We start from the raw sequence: 26,807 nt of genomic DNA on the forward strand, positions 1-26,807 counted from the left end.
GAATTACAGAGTACTGGACAGTACCAAAATACCCTTCAGCAGTACCACATTGGAGGATCTGACACAAATAAGTTTAGTTTTGGAATCTCTGTAGGACTTAAAATTGAAATAATCTATATCTAGAACTGATAGAACAGCTCTGTATATTGGACAAGCTCTCATCCCACAGCTTCTTCTTAAGTGGGACATACATCATTAAACTCACCCTAAGTCTGAAAACTCACATCAATCCAACTCTCAGAGGACGCTTCGAAAGACAAGCCGCGGGGAGTCGTCACAGATCGGCCGATCGTCCTTCAGACTCGATCTGAGTAGTTGTATTCTTTCTTGATTGTCATTGTTAAAACTATTAACTACTATATTGAATCACTAGTACCTGTGACTTTTAAGTATTTGCTTTGCCATGTACTGAAGTACTGCTACCCTTGAGATTGTATTCACAAGAGGAGGAGGAGGCTTTATCCTTGAAAATGAGACCTAAAGTACTGTCATTAAATTCCACAAAATATAGTACTGTACTCCAAATCAACATGTCTGCTATATCACAACCTCTTGACTATGTACACTGTAAATTTCTCAAAGAAAGTCAAGATATGTAGCACAATAAGCTAGTGAAGCTCTGTAACAGTGTTCCCGCACATGCTCAGTGGCGTCTGCCTTACACAGAACTACTCTCCTGAGACTGAAAACATGATCGCTGATATTAGAGTTTTCTAAAGAGACGTTTCTGCATAAACTAACGTGACCAAACTCTTCATAATGAAGGAACATGTCACCCGAGGCACACAGGAATGAGATATATCAGGATTTGGTTACACACACAGTAAGTAGACCAATGCATTGTTGGATTGTCTCTGCACAAGAAAAATATAGAAAATCCTCATCCTTTATGTTTGGATGGCTTCTTCTTCTTCTTCTTCTTCACAGCAACTGCAGCTGTGAGCTTAGAGCTTTCCACCTCGCCAAACCCTCTGAAATTAAGTTGAAATAAGTCAAGCTAATGGCTATAACAGTTATATCCAGAATACAGATTAAAAAAATTTAAAAAAAAGATAATGGACATTTACAGTGGGGATAAACACTTTCAGAACAAGCGTCTCCCACTCATGCTACTCCCACTTCTACAACTCTATATGAAAAACAAATGTAATCGGGCCATTTAGCTCAGCTCTTTGACTTTCCAACAACAATCACAGCCTCTGGCGTAGAGCCCCTTCACCGGTAGGCCGGCTCGGTAATCCGTCCACAGCATAGAGTTGCCTCCTCTGATCAAACATCTTTGGCTTTTCCTTTATATATATATATATATATATATATGTATGTATTGTGACAGATAATCCCTGTTGAAACAAATGAACCCTTTAACAGAGTACTCCAAATGAAAATATGACACTTCTATACCACCCAGAGCACTAGAGCTGGGGTTGGCTGTCATGTAGGAATCTGTCCACATAAACAGAGCTTTTAATAGCTGCTCTTCTCTCAGAACAAAAACTCACAATCCTCCAGTTGAATACAGTCTGTGTGTGATATCAATGGAAACCATCCCTGTGGAAAAAAAAAAAAAAAAAAAATCACGTATTTTATCCACAACCGCCGTAGTGACAGGAAGACAGGAAGTCTACAGAGACCTCCTCTGCAGGTCTGAATCTACTGAAGCGTTCTGACACCTTTGCCGCTTCCTGTAAATATCGGCTCGTGGCTCTGAGCGGTTTTGTCACAACGTCAAGAAGAGTGGGATGATTTTTAATCCTCACACAGAATTTTGAAAATAGCCACAGCATGCAGGTGGGCTGTAGTGTTCAAGTGTCAGATCCTCTCAGTTTACACTCCAGTCACAGTGCAGGCCCTTGAAGTGTGTGTATGTGTTCTTTTATTGCCATATTTGGGAGGACCGATTTGAGTTTTACTCCTTCAAGCGCTTATAATTGATATTTTTCACAATGCTTGAACTGAGAGTGTGAAATTTGTTGTGCATGGCTTGTATCCCCTCGGCTTTAAGGAGCTTTATAGCGAGTGTCAGTTCATTGTTTTAGCTCTCCGTCTGAAACTTGACTGTTTTGGTTCACTCTCGGCGCTCTCGTAGCGTCGTTTTTTGGACGCAGCAGGCTGCTGTTTTCAGGGAAAAGGTTCCTCTACACTACCTGCTCAGCACCAAATGGTTAGCTGTAGACTAGTTGGTGAACATAGTGGAGCATTTAGCAGCTAAAGAGCCAGATATTTCCCTCAGGAGATGGTGGAGACCAAAAACAGAGCTAAAAGAGAGTGAATATTGGTCTTACATTCACCAGGTGGACAGAAACACAACTCTAAATGAATGATAATGTTGCTCCGTAACTGCTGGATGTGGAAATAAGCAACTGGTCACTAAAAAGTTCAATATATCCACTAGAAAAGATGATGATATGTCACTGTTGTGCTCACTATTTGTTTCCGTTGAAAACAAGTGGACAAAAAATCTGTTAATGCAGGTTTAAGACGGGGGCCATTTTTGTCTGGTCCTCTTTAAAGGGCAATTAACGAGTTAAAACTTGTTTTTAGGGTGAATGTTGTAATTATGTTTGGTTTCAGGAGCTAGGGAATTATGTCAATGAGGGTCCTCAGAAGTACAGGACAGGTCCTCACAAGGATATGGATCAGTCCTCGTAGAACAGTTATATACAAACATAAAATAAATATATAATAATAAAGGTGTATGTTGACTGTACAGGTCAATTTGTGGAAAAAAAGAGTGAACTGTGCAAACTTGCCATAATTAAAGTCTTGTATTCATAGCAGCATAACATAGTAATGCTATGAACATAAAGGCGAGTTTGCATTATGACGCATCTGCTCCAGAGTTACATGCTACATTTGCTTGTCAACATTTCCAGTTCACACAGACATGGATGTAACTGTAAAAAATAATTACTGGAGGAAAAATCATAAATTTGATGATTATTATCCAAGATCTGAAGTTATAAGCAGCGTCTTTTTTCTCTGACTTCAAATTACATCACAAAACTGTTATATGTTGACAAAACAATCCACATTCGAGGCTCACTAACTCACTTACTCTTAAACTTTCGACCACATTTTAGAGTCTTCATCAGCAGTTCATGGTACTGTAATTAACAAGTCCTACAAAATACATGATTTGACCATGTGAGTCCAGAACGACACATAGTATTGTTTCTATTCTGGCGCTGCTATCGGCAGTAATCAGCTGCAACAACATCATTTGTCTGCTTTCCAAAACACATCATTGTTAACAATAATGATGTTTTATGATGTGACAATGCTGTGGTTAAGGTCTAGTTAGGTTTAGGCCCAAAAAACTTGGTTAGGTTTAGGGAAAGATCATAGTTTGGGGTTAATCTGATCATTTTGTTAAGGTTAGAGGACAGTCTTGTAGTTAATTGTCAGCTGATTATCTGTCTATTAAGCCCAAATGTGATATGTTAGAAACCTCCAGAACAAGTTGAGTGAAGATTCTATCACACAAAACAATCATTTGCAGGTCAAAAAATGTTATTTTCACACCCCAAATTTCATATATTCACTGTGAAAACCAACCTTTGAGTTTTTAATCTATTTATTTTACTGGCTTACTTAACAGAGACCATTCTATTAATAAATATTAACATAAGTATGCCAACGTAAAGTTATTTTCATCTGTATTCACTGGATTACCCTAAACTACTATAAAAATATGAGCTACAACTACAATAATAATAATGAAAATAAATACTAATAACAACACAGTTGTTAAAGTAGGACATGAGCATGTAGTGATTTTAGAAACAGTAGAAGTACCAGATGTACGAGATGAAAACACAACTGTCTCAGTATGATTGTTTGCTGTAATAACATGTTGTGAACATTTTATGTTGAACGATATTGAACTTAACCTCCCGCTGTGTGTCTCTGCCTGTCAGCGCACTTTCAATCTCAGCACCATCGTGTTCCCATGTAGAGCGAAGACCGCGGGGCGCTAACAACTCTCCGTACAGGAAGTGTCATGGCCTAATGTGAGTCTATCACAGTCTCCATGATGTGAAAAACTTCTGGGAAGCACAAAAACAAACCTCACAATGCCTCTTTCTTCTTCTATTACTTTATTTCCCGCCTCCCTTCATGTCCCACCTTCACTCGCCTACTTATTGCTTCATATGTATTCCTTTTATCTGTGCTGTGAATTGGTCAGGAAATAAATCAAATTCACCCACGCTGCCATTTTACTTCCACAAAGGCGTTCGTCTGATGCAAGGACACATTCTGTTGACAAGGCGTTACCACGCAGATGGATATGACGGTTACAGTTTTGATAAAGAACTGACAGCTCTGGGCGGGATGTGTGTGTGTGTGTGTGTGTGTGTGTGTGTATGTGTGTTTGTGGTTAATATGATATCCCGAAATAGGATTTGAATCCTCGATTGCTACCTGCCAAGGGGTTGGAAGAGATTAGAGTAAGATTAGATTTTAGCCATGCTCCAACGAGTTCGCTCCCCCTTTTTCTGACATAATTGGATCGTTTGGGCCATATTTCATTCTCAATTGGCTGGTTGTCACCAAAGATGCATTAACACACGAGAGAGGAAGAGGGAAGAAAAAAAAAACATATTACCAGAGACTCTGACTGTCATATTATACGGACAATGAGAGGTTTCGGCGCGTCGCTCAAAAATGATCTGTGCATCACTGATGGAACGTTTTCTTAGTTTTTTTTAAATTTTTTTTTATTATTATTTGAAATAACGATTCAGAAAGGAAAGCAGCAGTGATTGATGAATCATTGTTCATCTTGCTGGATGCACACACCACTGAAACACTGTTATTAGATATCTGTCATCAAAGTCCTTCTCTATCTGACCCCTCATTCCCGTCACACTCGTCTCTGCAGTGTTTCTTCTCTGTCACATAAACCTCTTATTTGTTTTTTCTATACCTATATATTCTTTTCTTTCTATTTTTTTGTCTGATATCCCCCCCCCCCCTCCTGTTTTTCCAGTCTCCTATACTCCGTCCTTTCAAGCTCCCTCTTTGTTCTTTTATCTTGACACTTTTGCGATCTCTTTTGTCCCCTTCTTTCTAGATTTTCTTATTTTCTCTTCACTATTTCTACCTCTTTCTCAGTCTGCTTCTTCTTTCAAGTCAGATCAAAGCAATCACTACAACAATGTAAGCATTTGTAAAAGCATTTAGGTTTGGTTTCTACTTGAAAGGTGGCTGTACGAGGCTTTAGCAGGAGAATCGCTGGTTTTTCAGGACAAAAAAACACATTTCATGGCATTCTTATATCACCTGTAAATGGTAAATGGGCCGTACATGTATAGAGCCTTTCTAGTCTTCCGACCACTCAAAGCGCTTTTTACACTACGAATAACATCCACCCATTCACACACATTCATACGCTGAATGGTACAGCCATCAGGAGCAATTCGGTGTGAAGTGTCCAAGGACACATCGACATGTGGACTGGAGGAGCCAGGAATCCGCCAAGCTTCGGATTAGTGGATGACCCGCTCTACCTCCTGAGCCACAGCCACCCCAATAACGTGTACAAGTATGGTTGGTGAAAATCATTCAGGCACAAGAAGTAACCTTAAAAATCATGAAAATCTGATCAGAAGTTGTGGGCAAAAGTGGACAAAAAGGGCAAACTGACCGACTTCACCGTCCCACAAACAGAACAGCGGCTGTGTTTGCCTGTACACACCCAGTCAGTCCTGGGAAGAGCTAAGGTGAGTGAAAACACCTGTGTGGGTGGACTGAGGAGTAAATGTGGATGTTTTTCACATCGTAATATTTCTGCCATATTTCAGTTCAGAAAAGGTCAATAAATACTTGAATTACCAGGAAGAGAAAAGTCAAGAGGTTCAAGATTTAAATGCAGACAAATATGAATTTAGTTATTCTGTTTCAGCTTCCTTTCTTGCTCCTTCAGTGTCACTCTGTCCACCGCAGCGCTCCCTCTCCATCTTTTTACTTCTTCTTTCTCTCGTTTTCTGTCCCGTCATAAACATCCCCCTCTCTCTCCCTCTCTCTCTCTCTTTCTGCTCTGATTGACTGTCATCACATCTGACAGCACAGGCAGAAGTGAGATGATAAACAAGACGTTTACACCGTGGAGACATCCTTGGCTGTCCACACACACACACACACACACACACACACACACACACACACACACACACACACACAGATGAGGACATATACACAGAGGAGAAGGTTGAAGGAACAGTCAGTCAGTCTGAGTTGAATCTGACTGATGTCTGTCAGGGAGCTGATAACTTGTGACACCTGTCTACCTTAAAGTGATATTCCACCCAAAATATTTTGATTAGCAAACCCTCAGGCTTGAAAAGTGGCTGTAATCTGTCCCCTCGTAGAAAAATGTGAGACTGTGGTCAGCTTAGATTTAAGACGTAATATAAACATGGATTTATTCAGTCATATGTTGTTTTTTTTCCCGTCACTCGGTTGTGGAAGAAGTGAATATTCAGCTCACAGACACACAGCTCTGATATATTATTAAACACTTACCCTTCTACACATCCAGCAGACACAGAGCCACATTATCATCCCATGGGACTTGTGTTTGTATCCACGTGTAAAATGTAACCTTGACTCTCCTTTTAGCTCTGATTTATGATGAAAAAAGAGGAGGAAGTGCTTTCTGGATCTGACAACAAGGTGGCACAAGGCAGGTGATTTTGATGCACAAGTATCAATGTCCACAAAAAAAGGGAAGGAATTCCCAAAAAGGTCAAGGTACAAATATTTACAGATATATCTGTATAAATGTCTTTACTACTATTATCAGTGTATTCGTACTTATTTCCTTTACTATTATCTGTGACATTTATTTAGTACAAGTATAATGTAGGAAGCAAATGTGACTGTGAAAATTCCCACATGTGTGACTGAAGCACTAAATTCACTTGTCTCAGTGTCTGATTGTTTGACCATTACACTATAATAAAGGCTTTAAAGCATTTTTTATGTGTAATTAAGAGTCTTGTCTGATGTCAAAGATTAAAAAGACAAAAAAAATTCTGATTAATAACAAACCTGTTAAAGGGAAACTTTGGTATTTTTTTTCTTTTTGTGTCTAAGTGACTAATTGGGAGAACAATCGTTGAAACTGATCCAGTATTGAGTGAGAAAGCTGCAGCTGGCAGCTGTGAAATGAGCTGCAGTGTAATCCTTTTGGGGGCAATATCAATCACATCAATGTACGTCCAATAAAAGTGCTTGTTTTTTGCCACTGACAGGCTCAGATTTTTATTAGAAGTGTCTGCAATGAAGTGTTTTTCTTTAACTTTCACTTGATCTGGTGTGTTTGTTATCGTGTGGAACCGAGTCTCGCTCAAGGAGAAGTCTCGTTCTGAAATCCCGCGAGAGTTGAGTTGTTGTTGAAATCAGTTAAATATTCAGCCATGACAGAGTTGGAGAGAGGAATGCTGGGAGGAGTTTGTCGTGTTAGAGTACAGAGAGTGTCGCTTAGATTTTCAAAGTCGTGGCTGAATATTTAGCTGATTTCAACAACAACTCACCGAAGTTTCCCTTGAACACAAAAGTTTATAAAAGTCTTGTCTGATGACGAGTCAACAAAGTGTTTCACAGTTAGTTTCTTTTAACCGTGACCACAATCCTTCCTCAACCTAAACCAAGTAGTTAGTGTAACAGAGTAAATTTAATTTAACTGTCTTAACCACAGTGGTGTCACATCAGAAGATGAAAGTTTTTTTTTAATTAAGGCATTTTGTATTTATATTTTGTTGTTTAAGTTGGAGGACTTGAAATGAAACAAACATGCTGAACTCTAATGGAAGACTTGTACAGTTTTCATTTGTAGTGAGTATCAGAAATAGATTACTCAGCAGCAGCTTGGAAAAATGATCAAAACATCCTTAGATATATGTCAAACCCTTGCAGCGGCATAATCCACTTCTCTACTGTTTATCAATATGTTCCAAAAACTCATTTTTCCACCAAAATATGGTTGAATACACCACTACACACTCACACACACACACACACACACACACACACACACACACAGTCTTTCTTTCCCTCACCTCTTCTCAAACCTTTTCAAGTCTTTCTTTAACCAGATCTTGTTCCGGTTTCTCTCTCATGTCTCTCCTTTTATTTTTTACCCCTGACACAGGACATGTAGCTCTGATATTTTGTCAATTCTGATGAGCATCTGAGTGTCGATTTGGTAACAGAGAAGGACTGAAAAAGAGGAAAAAGAAGATGGGGAGGGAAGAGGCATCTGTTGACCCACTGATCTCTAAGACAAGCTCTCATCCTGGCCTCTACAGACAAACATTACTGGACAGGAGAACTAACTGCCCATAAAAAACTGCTCTTTCTACCACTTCATAGATTTCTACATTTAAATCCTGCCTCTTTACAAGGTGTTCACTGTTTTTCTCCCCACTCAATTGAGATGCAACAAAATCTTTTGTGCATCTGAGTTGAGTTGAGTCAGTATTGTGACCTCAGGGCTGAATCACATGCAAATACAATCTAATTTTAAAAAAGTCAATGCTGAAATGAGCTCCTAACTCATTTAAGGGTACATTTTTGGGGCAAAATCATGTTTAAAAAAGGTCCAACAAATGCATGTGATGGATCAAACTGGGTTTTTAAAGCCATAAGCATCATGAAACTAAACTAATTAGCAGAGAAATCAAGATGTGTTATTTCTGTGATTAGTACTGAATATTAGATTGCACTGTAGCACTTGGCAACAGTTGGTGTGTGAAAAACAAAGACATATCCAGAGAGATGATACAAATAGAAAAGTGTATTTTTACTAGATTTTTGCTGAAAGCAGAGCCGCAGTAAGCCAATAAAAGTACTGAAGCAGGAGGCTGCAGGGAAACAGAAAGGTGAGAACAGTGTTGTATGAAGCAACATGTCACCGGACCAGTCTGCCATGCTTTATATCTCAAGAAGTTACAAAAAAAAGTTTTAAGAATAAGCTGAAGATTTGTTTGTTTATTATTCTTAAAGACAGGCCTGCAAAATAAATAAGCTAGATTTTTGTTATTGTTGTTTGTCCTGACTTGTTAACCCCTTTAAATTGATTTATTTTGATTTTTGTATATGTATGATCGTGACGTAATTTCATTGTTGGATGCAATCGTAATGTTGTAACTACTTTATATTGTTTACTGTATGTAATGTAACTGCAAACATGAATTATATGTATTATATTTTAATATGGACCCCAGTTGCCAAGGCAACTAATGAGAATCCCAATAAAAATCTAACTAAACAAACAAACAAAATGTAAAAGCATGTAAAAAATAACAGTTTGTTACATCGCTGCAACCTTATATGTATATTTTAGTTTGATGCAAAATTCTTTACTGCTGTCATTTAGGTGAAATAATTGTCTGAACTTCTACTGAAGACAAAATCAACTAATTTTACACCTGCTTTTCCAGATTTACAAATTCAGGTGCAATTTCCTGTATTGCACTGGTCATTGCAGCTCCAGTCTGGTGCATTAAGTCTCACAGTAACAATTAAATATGTAAAGTAGGTCTGTTACGTCTCTTTTAAAATGTATTTTTATAATCTCTCTGTCTTTCACACACTTACATATTGTTGCCAAGCGCTACGGTGCAACATCTATTGCATGACTGTCGGTCCTGGAAGAGGGATTCCTCCTCTCTTGCTTTTCCTTATAAAGCCCCCTGAGGCAAATTTGTTATTTGTAGTATCCATTATTTTATTACTTACCGTCTTAACCATATCTTCTTGTTTTTATTGTGTTCCTAATTAAATAATTAATTAATCTGCTGACTATTTTCTCCATAATTCAATTATTCATTTGTACCAAGCTGCTTTTGTGTGACCGACGGCCAAAACCCCAAATATATTGAATTTACTATCACTGAGGACAAGGAAAAACAAAACATTTTCATATCTGAGGAGCTGAAACCAGTTCATTTTTTGGTATTTTTGCTTGAAAATGACTTGAGTGACTTGAATTGATCACAAGATTTGTTTATGAATGCGGGTCTGTGTGTGTTGGTCCTAAAGTGAATGATTTATCTCTATGGAGGTTTTGGTTTGTTTATGTTATATTGAGCTGTGCATTACATTAAAACACTAGATGCAGGATAACTTTATAATAGATGTTTCTAATTTATATGCATTGATGTCTGTGTGTCTGCTTCAGTTTGCGCTCTAACATGCCTGTTTATTTACTGCACATGGCCATGAATTCTTGCATGCTATGACACAAACAGACTCACCGTAGCTCTTTGAACGGCTCGGCCCTGACGTGTGGTGTCTCCACTGATTTGCTGAACACGGCTCCTTCGGCTCCTGAAATCACAGAACACAACAGACATCAGACAGGAGGCTGCCGTCAGTTGAAATCAAAAACCCCTCCTGTCTGATCAATGGACATAATCTGTGAGACTCTGCCGATCTATACGGCTCCAGTCAGTGAGCACAGCGGCCCTCAGCTCGCCTCACTGATAACACAGACTCACACACATTTGATAGGGAAGTATACTCTGATGGAATATCATAAGGGTTTTTTTTAAAACTAAAAATGTTATTTCATCAAGAAGGAAAAAGAAGAAAAAGTTGCTACAACAGCTGAATGTGACCTCAATATGCTTCGTTTTCTGTGCCGGCCAGTCTTTAGCCATTTGAAAAACAGTTTGGATTTGCAAATTTACACAAAGAAGCAATGGGACAATGTTCTGTAAGAGGATACAATATGTGCATTTTTTAAATGAACATTACGACTGGTACGTTGTTTTTTACTCACTGATCAACATAACAAGCAACCAGTAAGAAGAACAAGAGTCTAATACACATCACTGATTTCCTTTCACACCAAGAAAAGGCTAACTTTGTTGTTGTTATGCTAACATGCTAAAATGTAAAGTCAAAATTTACTTTTAGACCCCAAAATTCATTCACAGCTCAAAAAACTCCTCATTTATCTTATAGTGGCTCCCTCCTGATGAGCCCACTCTGTTCTGATTGGCCAGCTTTCTGGAAGCCTGCTGAGGGGCAGCCATATCAGAGTTGTGTTAAGTTACCACCGATGCAAACCCAACATTTCCTGCTTTACTGCTTCAAATTAAAAGCTTTTCAATGACTAAATAACGGGAAACTTTAATTGTGAAGAATTCACAGGAAGTGAAACGTGTTCCTCAGCAGCTTAGCAGAGCTTCGTTAGCAACACTAAAAACCAGTCAAAACAATGAGATATTCGGAGCTGTTTGTTCAGCGGATCAGGTAGAAATAATGCAGGGAGGAATAGCACAAGCAGAAACAGCCACAGTGATGATGATGTTTGATGAAGAGCTACCAGCACACCTCCAACAGGTAAACTACTTATTTTATTTTGCCCTGCTGTGTAATGGAGTCATGGCTCAGCGTTACTACCCCCAAAACAATATAAAATGCCATAATGTTAGTGGAGCGGAGCAGTGAACTCATGCACTGTGTGTGGAGCAGACGACCATATAAAGAAAAGCTATAGCTATATAAAGAAAGCTGAAAGGAGAAAAAAACTTTGGAAACCAAGTATTCAGAGCAGTCTGAAGCCAGTGTTTTTTGCTCACTATTTGACACTTTGGCCACTATGTATAGTTAGAATATGTATATACAGATGGACGACAAATTAAAGGAAATGCTAGTACAGGTCTGAATGCTTGACCCCTACAGTGAGGGGATCTGGCCGCTCTGTTATGCTTTGGGGAGCATTTTGCTGGCATGGTTTAAGTCCATTTGTCCTCTCAGAGGGAAGGGTCACTGCAAATCAATACAAAGGTGTTCTGAGTCATCACCTTTATCCTATGATGAAACATTTCTTTTCCTGTACGACAATGCCCCAATCCACAGGGCGTGAGGGGTCACTGGATGGTTTGATGAGTATGAAAATGATGTGAATCATATGCTATGGCCTTCACAGTCACCAGATCTCAACCCAGATGAACACCTATGGGAGATTTTGGACCGACGCGTTAGACTGCGCTCTCCACCACCATCATTAAAACACCAGATGAGGGAATACCTTTTTGAAGAATGATGTTCATCCCTCCAGTAGAGTTCAGAGACTTGTAGAATCAATGCTAAGGTGCATTGAAGCTGTTCTGGCGGCACATGGTGGCCCAACACCTTACTAATACACTTTATGTTGGTTTTTCCTGCTGTGTCTATTTTAAACTTAGTTCCTTGCTGTGTAAATGAGACAGATGATTGTTTAACAGTTAGTTTATGTAGATTTCTATGTGTTGATCTGACAAGTCTTTAGAGGACAGTGTTGTTTGTTCTTTAATTTAATGTGATAGTCATTCTGATATGTCATTCTGGCATATATGGTTGTGATGAAATACTATTCCTGGGCTAGTTGAACTCTTGACCTTTGTTTCTGTTTAAGGATTGTTCAGGGTTGAGGGTTTAGCGCTACTTGTCAGGCAAAGAAAAGATAACTAAGCTTAACTAATTCTTTGTCTCTCAGAAATATGATGCATTGTACTTCTGACTTCTACTTTTGGTTCTCTTTGTGTGTTTATTGAGTGATCAAGTAATTCTCCTCAACATAACACTCTAAAAGAAGCCAGACTGCATAATCAGTACTTTTACTTTTACAGTACATAGTACATTTTGCTGATAATACTTATCTACTTTTACTTAACATTTTGAATTCAGGACCTTTACTTGTAATGGAGTATTTTTATGACTACAGTATTTCTGCTTTTACTTATGTAAAGAATCTGTACACTTCTGGTATTTATCGTATCATTTCCTGCCTTTTCTGTCTTTCTAGAGACACAAAAGTATCAAGTGTAATATGCTGAAATACCTTGAAATCCTACACTAGGGGAAATATGACTGACATTACATTGCTTTATTGTGGTGAAGCACAAACCCAGAGCATTAAAAAACAACAACAAAGTAATACTTGGCTGGCCCTCAGTCTGAGGCTCTGATTGACTGTAGTGTCAATGCAGCAGCTCAGCGAGAGTAGACTGAATCATTCAGGTACATCAAATCAACAAAGCATCAGGCGCAGATCAATGGCCATGACTAAATGTGTTTTCAAGCGTTTTGAGGCACCGCTGGGAATCCAAACGCTTCTCACGCTGTGACACACATTGAAGTTTTCACCAGTAAGAACAAAAACTTCCTTGTCAAATGCAATATTTGCTGGCATTTAGCCCCAATCCAGGGAGAGTTCAGGTGAGGGCCCAGTGTCTCACTCAACACATCAAACCTTTGACATCTCCATTATGGGACTGTCAAAGTACCCTGCTTACAACAAGGGGAAATATATTTTCCAGTGACAGGGGAGTTTGACTGTTGAGCTTTCAATGTTCAGAAAAAAAACCAAACATATCTGTTGACTGAATAGTGCAGTATTAGAGTTATAAAATGTTATCATTATATGGAAGTACAGCATTAATATCTGTATATTTTACAGGTTCCAGCTTCAAACCTGTAGAATAATATAATGATGTTGAAGGCTGGTAATCTTCTCTTATTCTCAACAAATCTCATGTTTGGAGCCAAACCAACAATGAACTGATGTACCAACAAGTATTGTGTTTGTATCCAAAGCCTGATATATCTTATTCCTCTGTGCCATAGAGCTCTGTTGTTGTCCCAAATCTATTAAACTCTCCCTGCACTCAAAAATGTGTTTTTCTTCTTGTTCCTTCAGTTGAATGTTTGAGCTTCACCGTGCAGACTGATGTACGTGCACAATTTGACACAAAGATTGACGAAGGCACATTCTTCTGCTGAAAGTGGAAAAGTTTTTCTTTGCTCACCTTTAATCTCAGTTTAAGGCGTGTACTTACAAGTGGGATTGGTGACATCACAACTAGTTTTGGAGCCAGTTGTGGTCCAGTATGTAACTTTAGTAATGTGGAAATTTGAAGCCTCCAGTGCACAAACACTGAGAGTGGGCTTTACAGTGAAATAGGAGACATCTTTGAAATGAAAAATATTTACATATTCATAGGAGAGGGAGAAGGAGGTGTAATTTTAAGGATTTTAACATGATAATTGAACTTTTCTTTGCAGGAAAAAGCAGATTCAAAGCAGAGTATTTTTATATATCTTAAAACACGTCTGAAGGAGATGTCAGTGAGCAACACCTTTGCACTTTGCGCTACATTGTGCTTTGCAAATAACATCAGTGCGAATTCAAGAGGTTGTGATATGTAGCACAACAAGCTAGTGAAGCTGTAAACAGAAGTTCTTGCACATGCTCAGTGGCGTCTGCCTTACACAGAACTACTCTCTGGAGACTGTAAACGTGACCTCTGTTATTAGTCTTTGGAGCCGTTTCTAAACAAACTATAGTAACCGTTGTCTTCATGGTGAAGGAAAATGTAACTCGGTGCGGCGATATGGATCATTGGTGTGTTTTTAATAGATTTTGGACAACAACTAAGGTCTACAGCACAGAGGAATAAGATGTATCAGGTTTTGGATACACACACAATACTTGTTAGTAGATCAGTTCATTGTTTGTTTGGATCCAAACATGAGATTTGTTGACAATAAGAAAAAATATAGAAAATCAGCAAGCAGAATCCTGTAAGTTAGAATATGAGAGTAAAGTAACGTTAGGTCTTTTCAGCTGGTTAGTATCTAATTTTGATACACTGCAGTTTTTTGAAAATAATTAGTTTTATTTAACTTTGAAAGCATTAATCATACTTCAGACACTACAGAGCAAAAGTATGACAAAAGGGAATCTAACCACTTACATTATCATCACATAGTGCACACCTGTGTTTGAGAAACTTTCAAATGGTTTATTTTGAAGCCACCTGGACAGACTGGGTTGTGGCAGGACAAGTTTGACATGTTTGAGTATTTTTCAATGAAACAGACATTTAATAGTTGAGTTTCTGTGGTGTCTGTGGAGATATTTACAACACCTTCACTCCTCGGGGGAGCTGTTCATAACATGGCACAACCTGTAGAAAAGTCAGGGAAATAAATATTTTTATGCAAAGTGCAGCTTCAGCTCGCCCATGTGGGATAGATAACTCTGCTGTTGATGACTGCTACAGATGGAGCCACTTCTGTTCTCCTCTTTTTTTTTTTTTTTTTTTTTTTTTTTTTACCCAAATGGATAGAAAGTATGCCTGCAGTAGCAAGATGAAATTCAGTGCTGGATATTTAATACTTGAACTTTAATACTTTGCATGTTCTTCCTCTGCCTCCCACAGAACAAAAACATGCAGCTTAGGTTAACTGGTGAATGTAAGCGTGAATGGTTGTCTGTCTCTATACTATATGTTTGCCCTGTGATTGACTGGCGGCCTGTCCAGGTCGTACCCCGCCTCTCGCCGCATGTCAGATGAGATTAGCTTCAGCTCCCCCGCAACCCTCTAGAGGATTAGCGGTGAAGAAAATGGATGGATGGATGGATATTTAATACTGTCTGCATAATCAGTCAATGATAAATAAAGCTATTTACAATATACAGAGTAATTTTACCATTCAGGGGCGGCTGTGGCTCAGGAGGTAGAGCAGGTCGTCCTCTAATCGGAAGATCAGCCTCCTCCAGTCCACATGTGTCCTTGGGCAAGATACTGAACCCCAAATTGCTCCCAAAGGTTGTGCCATCAGTGTATGAATGTGTGTGAACGTGGCTTGTAGTGTAAAGCGCTTTGAGTGGTTGGAAGACAAGAAAGGTGCTATATGAATGAATTTATCACTACCATCTACCATCCAGGTATTCATAAAGTATTGCAAAGTGTTATATTTTTCTGAATTTCACCTAACTTTCCTGAGAAGCGTACCAAAACAGAAGGGTTACAAAAGAAAAAAGTAACTTATGAAAGCGCCGGTGACATTTAAATGCGTACTATTTAGTCAGTTAGAGGCAGAAGTACAGATGTAAAGTGAAGTGGAAGCCTCGGCGCATGTCACTGCCTCTTTCCTGCAGTAAAGTGAGTGAAGATAAAACAGAAGCATCACATTAGAAATCCCAGCTCTCAGTTGGAAGTAAAAAAGAACAAAAAGCACTTTTACTTTGCTTCTGGCTGTCACTCTGCCTTAACGCGCTGGTTTAAAATGATAAAACTAGTGCCGTTTTATTTTACCATCATTTTTTATCACCCATGTTGAAAGTTCAAACACAGTGATGTGTTCTCCACAGTCAGCAGCGTGTAGAAATTTTCCTTCTCTTCTTTTGTTTCAAGAGTTGTTTCAAATTTCACATTTATTTTTAATGATAACTTTGTTGTTCACCTACACAGAATAAAACTCTCCTCCTGATTTAGATTTCTAGAATTTCGAATTATGAAGCGTTATTTAAGGGGTCGTCATGGATAAATGATTCAGCTTTATTCCTGAGAAATATGTTTTTATTGTTGTTTGGTATAAGAACCATTTCTAAAGAGAAGACAGCACCCAGAGTCATGTTTTATCATTGCAATCCAGAACAAAACACAGCACTGTGTTGCTGGATTGATCCAAAATTAATCTAAAAATCCATAAAGGGAGGAATTCAACTTGCTGAATTTACTTCTACAAAGGTGAACCTCTAAGTTCACTCTGCTATTAGTTATACGGTTTTCATGAAATCAGTCCCTGTTTTTGATACTATTATGGTCGGCATTTTTCAGCAATAGTCATTCAGTGTATTGACATTCAGTAATTAGACAAATAGAGTATTTTTAGTAATAAAAAGGGGAAAGTACAGTGTTACAGCAACAGCTTCACATAAACCAGCAAATTCAAAAGCCACGAGGTAGGTAAAAGAAACCTCATTAAAAAGGTTAAATTACCACTTTATATAATAGTTTATGGCCCTGTCTGCTATTCAGGTGCAGGATTTAAACTGCATAAATATGCACAGGAAGTCATGAAGCATGTATTTCAGCGTTACTGTTCAGTTTTATCTCATTGTTATCAACCTCGCTGCTAACCTGTAGATCTCCTCCAAGATTCAGAGGTATTAAGTTACCGCTAATGCAAACTGATCATTTTCTGCTGAAAGTGTTCAACTGGTGAAGCACTGACTTTTTTTTTTATTGTGAAGCAACCTCAGAAAAAGTTTATCACCACAAAGCTCATTGATTAAAAATGTGGCTGCACACCTTTAACTCCTCGAGGTAAACTATTCAGCCGAAGAAGTTTGATTATCTGATTATTGACTAACTCACAAACAACTAACAAACAAAAGTTGCTCTTAATCTTTTATATATCTGACAGAGTACAGCTCATTATTACAGTGATATTCAAAAAAAAAAGTTATAATCAGTAGCTACAGTTGTGGCCAAATCAACCAGAACTGTAATCACAGCGATACGACAACGTTTAAAGATCAGATGTTTCTAATAACTTTGCTTTCTAGGACTTGCAGTTGACTTCTCTCCTTAAGTTGTTCTGTTCACAGTCTCGTATATTTGACCTTTTCTCAAATCACAAACAAGTTTTTTTCTACATATGGTACAGAGATTTTTGTGTCCATACTCGATCAATCATCCAACATCTGTCTTTGAACAAAATAAATCTGAGGTTAACCTAGACCAGAGAGGACTCACATGTTTATGTTTTAACTTTAAAATGTCTTGTTTAGTGCATATTTTGGATACAATTCTGTAAAAATTATACCTGATTTATTTTTATAAGCTTTTTGTATCAGTATCAGTATCAGTCAGGCTGTAGTTTGACATTGATGGTGAGTTTGAACACAAGACATTTACTCTCATTAAACGTCACAGATTATTGACATTGTGACACCACAGATGTTTATATTTCTGCCATACTGTCTTCATTTGTATTCTGAGGCGTAATATTTTCACTCAGTCACAGTGTGACGACTCCATTCATGTGAACCTTTGTGAATAAAGGCTTGATTTATCTGATTTTCTGATCACAGGCTCCACATGAATACTGAGCAGACAGCAGCGATACGTTACAGCACTGACATGTTCATGGACCGCTGCTGGTGGTGGCGGTGGTGGCGGTGGTGGTGGTCGGGTGAGAAAATAAATGATGCCACTGAAGATTAATGTGTCTGTGTGAGCAGCTGTGTGTCCGTGTGTCCATGTATATGTGCATGTGTGTGAATCAGTGTGTGTGTGTGTGTTTATGAGTCAGTAGTCGACCAGGGGCAGATATCATCAGTCGTGGCCTGAAGTATCTCAGAGGTGATGAAATACTGAGACACACAAGACACGGAGGAAACTCCCTCCAGGCATAATTTCAATGATTGGTGACAGTCATGTACGATACGTGTGCAACAATAACTGGAAACCAAAATCCTGCATTTATCTTGATGGATATCTATGCAAAATGCTTCATTGTCTTGCTTTAAAATGTTTTTAATGTTTCCTTTTTATCCAGGAATATCTGGCACAAAAAAGTATACAAGTATAGTAAAAATACATTTTGCATCTGCAATAATCACTTGGGAGGCAGCAGAAACAAATTGTGAACAGCACTGACATATCAGCAGCTTTTAAGTTGATTTGTTGAACTTGTTAGCAAACAGTTGCTTATTTCCACATCCAGCAGTTACGGAGCAACATCATCATTCATTTAGAGTCGTGTTTCTGTTCACCTGGTGAATGTAAGTCCAATATTCACTCTCTTTTAGCTTCTGTTTTTGCTCTCTAACAACTCCTGAGGGAAATATCTGGCTCTTTAGCTGCTAAATGCTCCACTATGTTCACCAGCTAGTCTACAGCTAACTGTGTCTGTTTGCTGTTTCATGCTGAGCAGGTAGTGTACAGTGGCTTTTTACAGCTTTTTCTTTGAAAACAGCCGCCTGCTGCGGCCAAAAAATGACGCTATGAGAGCGCTGAGAGTGAACCGAAACAGTAAAGTTGCAGCTGGACAGATAAACTATGAGCTGAAACTCACTCACTACTATACTCACTATTTATTTTATTGTGTTTTTGTTTTAAAATGTTTTATTTCTGCTTATTTTATTTGTCTTTTATCTGTTTTAACTATTTCTTATTTTTTTTTATTAATTATCTATTTTATTGATTTGATTACATTTTTTTTTTAAAATTCTCTCTATTTTGTTTTGTTTTATTATCAGCTTGTCAGTCATCTATGAAGCACTTTGAATTGCACTTACCTGTATGAAAGGTGTATACAAATAAAGTTTGATTGATTGACGTATTCTCTGTTTTTATTTGAGGATTTAGGCTACAAATTTGACGACACCGAACACATAAACATAACTTTTTTTTGTTGAAGAATTCAAATTCCATTTCACTTTTGGCTTCTTTGTCTTATAACTATATTGTGTACATAAATATAATCATATTATATCAACCTAATCATGATAGACCTAATCTGTCCTAGAAGCTTCTTCAATATCTCCTGTTGGAGTGAAAATATACGGCTGCTTTTGATCTGGTGATGATAAACGTAGAAAATGAAATCTACAAGCACAGTTAAGTCTGTCTTGACCTTATGGTAATGGACAATGCCATTTAAATGGTACACACACACACACACACACACACTGAGATCATACATGAATATTAATGTCACGTTCATCCCTGATACATATGAGCTGGATTAGCATGTGCAGTCACACAGCTCGCTATAACTCTAACTAACTTACTACGGTATGTACACTGTATGAACGCATGGATATTAACAGGAATAAAGTCCTGCTAGATGTAATTAACCACCGGTGACATGTCCATCTCTAAACTAAATCATATTTAATCTACAGATGTAAATTATGCCTGTTCAGCATGACCTAAACCACCTGGGACCTGTGATATTTGAGTTAACAGCTGGGCACAAATACTGCAGGCAGAAGCTTGATGAATCCGGGATGCTGTTCCGATGTCTAACGGTGAAATTATGACCACTGATTGGACGGAGAACTGCGTGAAACCCACTCTCACGCTGTTAGATGAAACTGATTTGTGATGTGTGTTCTGTAGTGATTTTGTGATGAAGTGTTGTAATTTACTATCACGTTGTGCTACTCAGTTTCTCTCAATCTGTCTCAACCACCTCCACTGCAACTGGGGATTTGCTTACATTTCCCAGACACAGACATAGAGGAAGAAGTGATTCCTAAGAATAAAAACATGTAGGATGGGAGCATGATGACTGCTATTAAAATAACCTCTTCCTCCCTTTTCAAATGTTCAATATGAACACTGAAGTCTAGAGAGAAAATCTCTTCTTTAACACCAAATTTAATCTTCACTGTTTAAGATAAATCTGGTATTTAAGCTTTACATGAGGTCACATCGTTAAAATGACAACATAGCCACATAACTAAAACAAACAGCAGCAAAATTGTCTTTTTAAAACATATTAACAAAACTACAGTATGTGATCGATTCATGCTTTTAAACTGAGAAGTCAGACAGTGTTCTTAATATATATAAGACATTTTATTTATTGTATTTTGACAGGAAATCGTTCCATCAGCCTTTAATCAAAAATAAATCTAAAGTCCTTTCTTACTTTGTTACTCGAAGCAGAACTTTGTGGCATGTTTGCACACTAATATTAAACATTTAGTAGGTAATGTTTAGCTTGTTAGCATGTTACATTTACCATCATGTATGTTAATTAACGTCCAGCATTCATATATTTGTACAGTAGGGGAGACCAGGGACAGTTGTAACATGGAACGGTTGAAACAAGCTACAGTGATTACACTCACTCAGGTAAAAATGTAATTTTTATATCAGATGTATTTTTTTGGATACTGTCCTGAGATCAAATGTCTAGGAATCCAAAAAAGTATTATTATAATCACTGTTTCATAAGCTAAAAATAGAAATGGCTAACATGTGTCAAACTAGCAGTCAAGCTAGTTAACATGAGGTGAAAGAATGGCTGGTGATACTGGCCTTGTTACTGTTAACTGCCCTAAACCAAGTTTAATTAATAAAAGGCCTACATAAACTGGATGGATGGATGGATGGATAGATAGCAAATTAAATATATAATGTCATAAAATTACATGCTAAATTAATTGTAATCAGTTGCATGCTAATAGTCAGTGGAAACACGTGTTTGCTTACAGTGCGCTAAATATCAGAAAGAGGAAGACAGACAGGAGAGTAGAGGGCTTCAGATGGCACAAAACAGGGTAAATCAGTCAGTCATTTGCCATGTGACTCTGTACTGAATATTGTCCTCAAACTAATCCATTTTGATTTCATGTTTAAACCTTTTTGAGGATGTGTGTACTACCCATTAAATAATTATCTTGCATTATAATTTGATGGCTTCCTCTGTGAATAGTCACAATAACATGAATGTTAAATCATCTTTATCACTCTGAGTATTTGATTGATTAATTATGTATATGTTTGACATGTTACAACTGTCCCTGACCACTGGGAGTGACTGTATTTAAATCAATTTTGCAACCTGTACATATTTCATAAAACCACTTAAATACATTGTTTCACTAGTTGACACATTGACGTTTATAATATAGCAAATGGACAGTTCCAGTGTAATTGTAAGTGGTTTTGATTTATCGGGAAAATTGTAAAAAGTGTTACCACTGTCCCTGGTCTCCCCTACAGTTGGCACGTTAACATGCTAAGACAAAATCAGTCCTTCATTCACTACTTCCTATATAGGAGACACTAAATACTTTAATCAATAGTGAGCAGCAAATTGAGATTTTGGACACTCGCTAATAATCATCATTTTGCGTCGTCACTGTCAGCCGTAGAGTTGAGCAAAAAATGCATTGCATTGTGGGATTTGTTTGCAAAAAGTAATGTAAATGCAATGGAAACGTTTGAGGACACTATATAGTAGTAGTATAGTATAGTAGTTGTATATCACCGTTCACATGAAAATCAACTCAAATGAGATGGTGGAGGGTAAATATAATGCACTTTATATTTATTAAATAGGGATTTTGGGCACAGCTTTGGCATGTAAAGATTAGCATGCTAACTGTTTCCTAAGCATACAGTTACACTTAACATGTTGTGAATTTTGATTTGTTGGTGGTGCTAGATGAAAGAGATACTCAAAGTCATTAGGATTCATCCTCTGAGGCGATGACTGTTAAAATTTCACGGCAATCCATCCGATAGTTGTCCAGATATTTCAGTTTAGACCAAAGTGCTAAAACAGACTGAGAGAAGGACATTAAAAGAGTCACTAACGTTGCTAAAATCAAACTAATGGAACTGCACCATGGGTTGAAAAATGGAACATTGACTCAGAAACCCACATTTTTTTTCAGCACCACCACAGTAAAACACTTTAGGTCACAGTGATCACAACAAAACTGCAGACTCCTGGAGGTGAGTATATAACATCCTGAAGATGGAGAGACCTCTCTTCCAGAACCCTGCAGAACAAGGAAGTTTTATATTCACCCATTTAATATTTTTCTCTCTTTGCCCCATATTATCTTTCTCTCTCGTTCCATCATTTGCTTGCTCTCATTTTCTCTGCTGCAGAGTATATAATATTCTTTCCCTTTAGTGTTTCAGTCAGACTGGAGGTGTTGCCAGCAGCCCTTTTCTAATAAATAGCCAGCGCTCCCTACTGAGACACTTTGCCCTTTCTCCTCTGAATAGTATAAGGAAATCAGCAGCTTTTATGATAGGGGGCAATTACCCACCTCAACAGTAAGCGTAGGCTGTCAGATAGTGTAAGCAGCCTTTTGGATTAGAGAATGTAAAGAGAGGGAAGGGAGATCAAAGTACTGAATATAGAAGAAAGAGGGAGCAAAGCAGAAAAAGGGGGGAAATGGAGAAAAAACAGATAAAAAGCAGAAAGAAAATGTGAGAGAGCAGAAAACAGAAGAGAAAGAGCAACTAACTATGGCAGCCTGGTGACAGATGGATCTCTCTTGCTCAACTCTAGTTCAACTTGTCACATACAGTATGCAGCCGGCGGATTACAGGAAAGACGTGACAAGCCGCTGACAGTTTCTCGCACACTGCAGGTGAATATAAATCATTTACCCTTGGTCATATCACTCCCCAACTTCTGTTTTCTCTTTTTTTTTTTCTGCCTAAATATGCTGACAGAGCACAGAGCGTCTACCACTGGAGTGACAGGCGAACCCGACAGTGATCGGCGAGAGAACGAGAGACGTTTTAACAATGTCGGTGTGGCATCGGCGTCAGCGGATACACGACGTCAGCGCCGACATCCTTCCAGCCCGCACCGAGTGAAGAGCTGTCATCCCATGTAGAATAATACAAAAACAACAACAACAACAGTGGATATACTTTTTTTTTTTTACAGGCACTACAAGTGATTTGAAATTTTACAGAATTTCTGATTTGGATAAACACTCACCGTCCACTAACTGTCACTGTGTCTCGATACCTCACATTAAGTCTCTCTTGATCAGACTCTGCCTTTGGCTATTTCTTATGTCTTGTGGACATTTAGCAAATTAACCAGCTGACTTTCCTTGTCACTCTCTTGTTTTTTAGCTTCTGCTGCTTACAGTTATTAATCTAATTCACTAAGAAACATACACAAGTACCAACACACGATCAATCAGTCCTCTAGATTGATGTTAGATAAGTGCATCGCCCGATGTACAGCTAAATAATAATTATATTTACATATAATTTACATCGGCTTTCTCTCTAAATCATAAATTCTCTTCACTGTTTACATGGTCGACAGAGAGAATAGAGAATGATTAACACTCACGCTAGTTTTCACACCGACAGACAGAGGAAGTGTTTGATTTCTTGATGCAACTTGAGGATGAAATTGACGGTTACTGTATCATTTAACCTGGCAACAACTGAAGCATCCCGATTGATTGGCCATTATGCTTAAATTGTGTAGTTTACTTTGCCTCCATGAACTAAAGCATCACGCCTTCTCATGGCGAACATCTTTGGTGTATTTAATTTATTTACTTATTAAGAGCCCACATGTAACTAATAGCAAGGTTAAAACTAATAAAATCAATGCTAGCAGGTGTGTAACTAATAATATCCAGACTAGCTTAAGTGAAACTAGTAACATTAATGATTGTACAAGTGTAACTAATCATCCTAGCACAGGTGTAAATTATAACATTAATGATGATCCATTCAGATGTGTCAGCGAGACACCAGACGCAGTGTCAGAGTCCTGGTATTGTATTTGAAATTTAAATGTAATGCAGCTAATATTGATTTCATCATTTAACACCTGTGCTTTGTTCTGTGTGTATGTTTTGTGCAATTTTACAATATTGACTCTCTGCACTTAAGTGATCAATATATACATGAACTCAACTCTTGACACAAAATAGCACTGAAAATGGATACAGTTAGATCAAAGTGTGTGTAAGTCTTATCTGGTTCTGGAGGATGTTTATCATATCAGACAAAAAAAAATAAAATATTCTATCCATTCTTAGGGATCTCTTTCTCCGTCTTTCCACTTTCTCTCTTTCTCACACTGACTCAACCCTCCCGCACCGGGACGAAGATGATTAAAGTGACTCCGTGAGCAGATCATCGGATCATCTCTCCGTCCCTTCACTGCCACCTCAATAACGCAGGAAAGACAGAAGAGAAACAAAGGAACAGAGGGACAAAGGGGCTCAATAATGTTTGTCACACTGCAGTGAAATGTGTCCTGATTCTGATTTCTCTCTCACACCTCACGGAGCCAAAACCTTTTCAAATTAGCTTTGAATCAATACGTTGCATTGAGTTACTTTTCTCCAGTGAAGTATGTGTCTCTACTCCAGTACAATCCATGGATGAAAACTTTATCCATGGACAATAACTAAACTTTATACAATTAACATGAAGACGGTTCTCATATTTATGGCACGGATGGATGGACAACAACATAAAAAAACCCTGAATAATCAACTTTCAGTGTTTATTTTGTGTATTTATATATATATATTTTCAAAGATACCACCTGCATAGTGTTATTTAACTTACTGTGATGGACTGTTGAGTATTATTAGCAGCTTATTTGTGTTTTCTCTCCTTTTTTCCCTCACTTTCTATCACTAGAAATGTATTCTGAGCTGCAAGAAGATGCCATTCGATGTGAAATGTGACAAAGAAGTCATCTTGGAGCGGTAAGAATAATTTTTGGGTGCAATCTAAAAAATAACCTGACGGCTTGCAGTGCAGACAAAGCGGTGAAGGACAGACAAAGGTAAAGTGAGACAGTCTGTAATGTCCTTCAATCTCCAATCTCGACAGCGATTGTACAAGATAGTTAAAAACCTGGACCTTCATGTCTGCCTGTCTGTCTGTCTGTAAGTGTTTGAAGCCTGCAGCCGGCGGGGCGGCAGTAATGAAGTCCTGAGCCTCTAATTGGAAAGAATGATAGCGAGCAGGACGTTTGATATTCCTCTGCAAATAGGCCTGCCGGGGACGTTGACTTGAAGAGTGTTCGGCCAAGCTGATTTGCATGGCAGTGAGTGAGTGTGTGTGTCTGTTAGTGTGTGTTTTAAACTCATTTCACTTCAGTCGTTCGCTCTGTGCAAAATAAAGTATTCATGAAACGGTTTCCCAATGGTGGCGGCAAACATATTTTGATGAGTCTGTATCATAAAGAATGAACACAGTTGCAGCCGATTAAATATCCACTTTCATCTGTCCTGCGTTACTACAAAAGACACTTAACAGAAGTAGAGTCAGGGTGTGTTTAGGGTGGCACTAAATTAATGACTGAAGAGTGGAATTCCTTTGATATTTTCTAAACAGTGTGCACTCTATGACCAAAGGTGCGTGCGGATACAGCTGTCAGAATATTTCTGTTCTCTTGTTCTGAGGCGGTTTGATTGATTGATGATTTGAGCTTCATTCCAATGAGGAGAAAACTTTAAGGTCCAGTGTGTACAATTTAGTAGCATCTAGCAGTGAGGCTGCAGATTGCAACCAACTGAATACCTCTCCACTCCCCACAGCATGTAGGAAACTCACAAAAAAGCCAAAAGGTTTGTTTGGTTTGTCTGTTCTGGGCTACTGTAGAAACATGGCGGTGCAACATGTGGAGCTCAGTGGTAGAGGACTTGCTTGCTCTGTAGATGTAAAGGGCTCATTCTAAGGTAATAAAAACACAATAATTCTTATTTTCAGGTGATTATACACTAATTAAAACATATTATATATACATTATATTCCATTTCTGCTAAGTCTGTTCCACTAGATGACACTAAATTCTACATAGTGCACCTTTAAAGAATAGGTTCAGGTTTTTTTAAAGTCTGTCCTGAAACAACAGTCAAGCACTTGATGAACACTGGTATGTTTTTCTGTCCTGCTGTAATCATTCCTCCTGTTCATACTGACCATTAGAAGATCCCTTCATAATGCACTTACAATGGAAGTGATGGAGGACAAAATCCACAGTCCCCCTTCTGTACAAAAATGTATTTAAAAGTTTCTTTAAAGGTAATATGAAGCCTCAGCTGTCCAAATGAGTCAAATCAAGTCTTTTGTTACCATCCTGCCATTGCAGCTGAACGGAAACATTGTCTGTCGAGGCACAAAGAGGGAATTTTTTTCTAAAAAAGACTGTAACTGTGGAAGATATCCACTTTATCTGACTGACTCAGGCATCTGAATCCTTATATGAGCTTCAGATAAGCACTTTTGCTGTGGATTTCGCCCCTTATCACAAATTGTAAGCACATTTGGAGGAAATCTTCTAATGGTCATCATGAACAGGAGGAACGATTACAGCAAAACCTGTTTCGACGTTCATTTGGGCTCCTGATTACTGCTTAAGACTTGAAAAATTGTGAGCCAACCCTGCACAAACCCAACTCCATAAAGAAATGTTTTTTTTTTTTTGTGGGAGAACTTGACTTTCCTGCACAGAGTCCCGACCTCAATCCCATCCAA

At 38.2% G+C, this 26,807-nt stretch overlaps 1 protein-coding gene across 1 annotated transcript in view; it reads right to left on the reverse strand.

Moving 5' to 3' along the window:
* Positions 1-26,807, reverse strand: part of sgcd (sarcoglycan, delta (dystrophin-associated glycoprotein)) — a 152,306-nt gene that overhangs the window by 14,657 nt on the left and 110,842 nt on the right. Inside the window, exon 5 of the mRNA XM_044371087.1 lies at positions 10,263-10,335. Coding sequence (XP_044227022.1) covers positions 10,263-10,335 — 73 coding nt within the window. The remainder of the gene's footprint in view (positions 1-10,262; positions 10,336-26,807) is intronic.

Source organism: Thunnus albacares, chromosome 13 (assembly GCF_914725855.1).
Source record: "Thunnus albacares chromosome 13, fThuAlb1.1, whole genome shotgun sequence".
NCBI lineage: Eukaryota > Metazoa > Chordata > Actinopteri > Scombriformes > Scombridae > Thunnus > Thunnus albacares.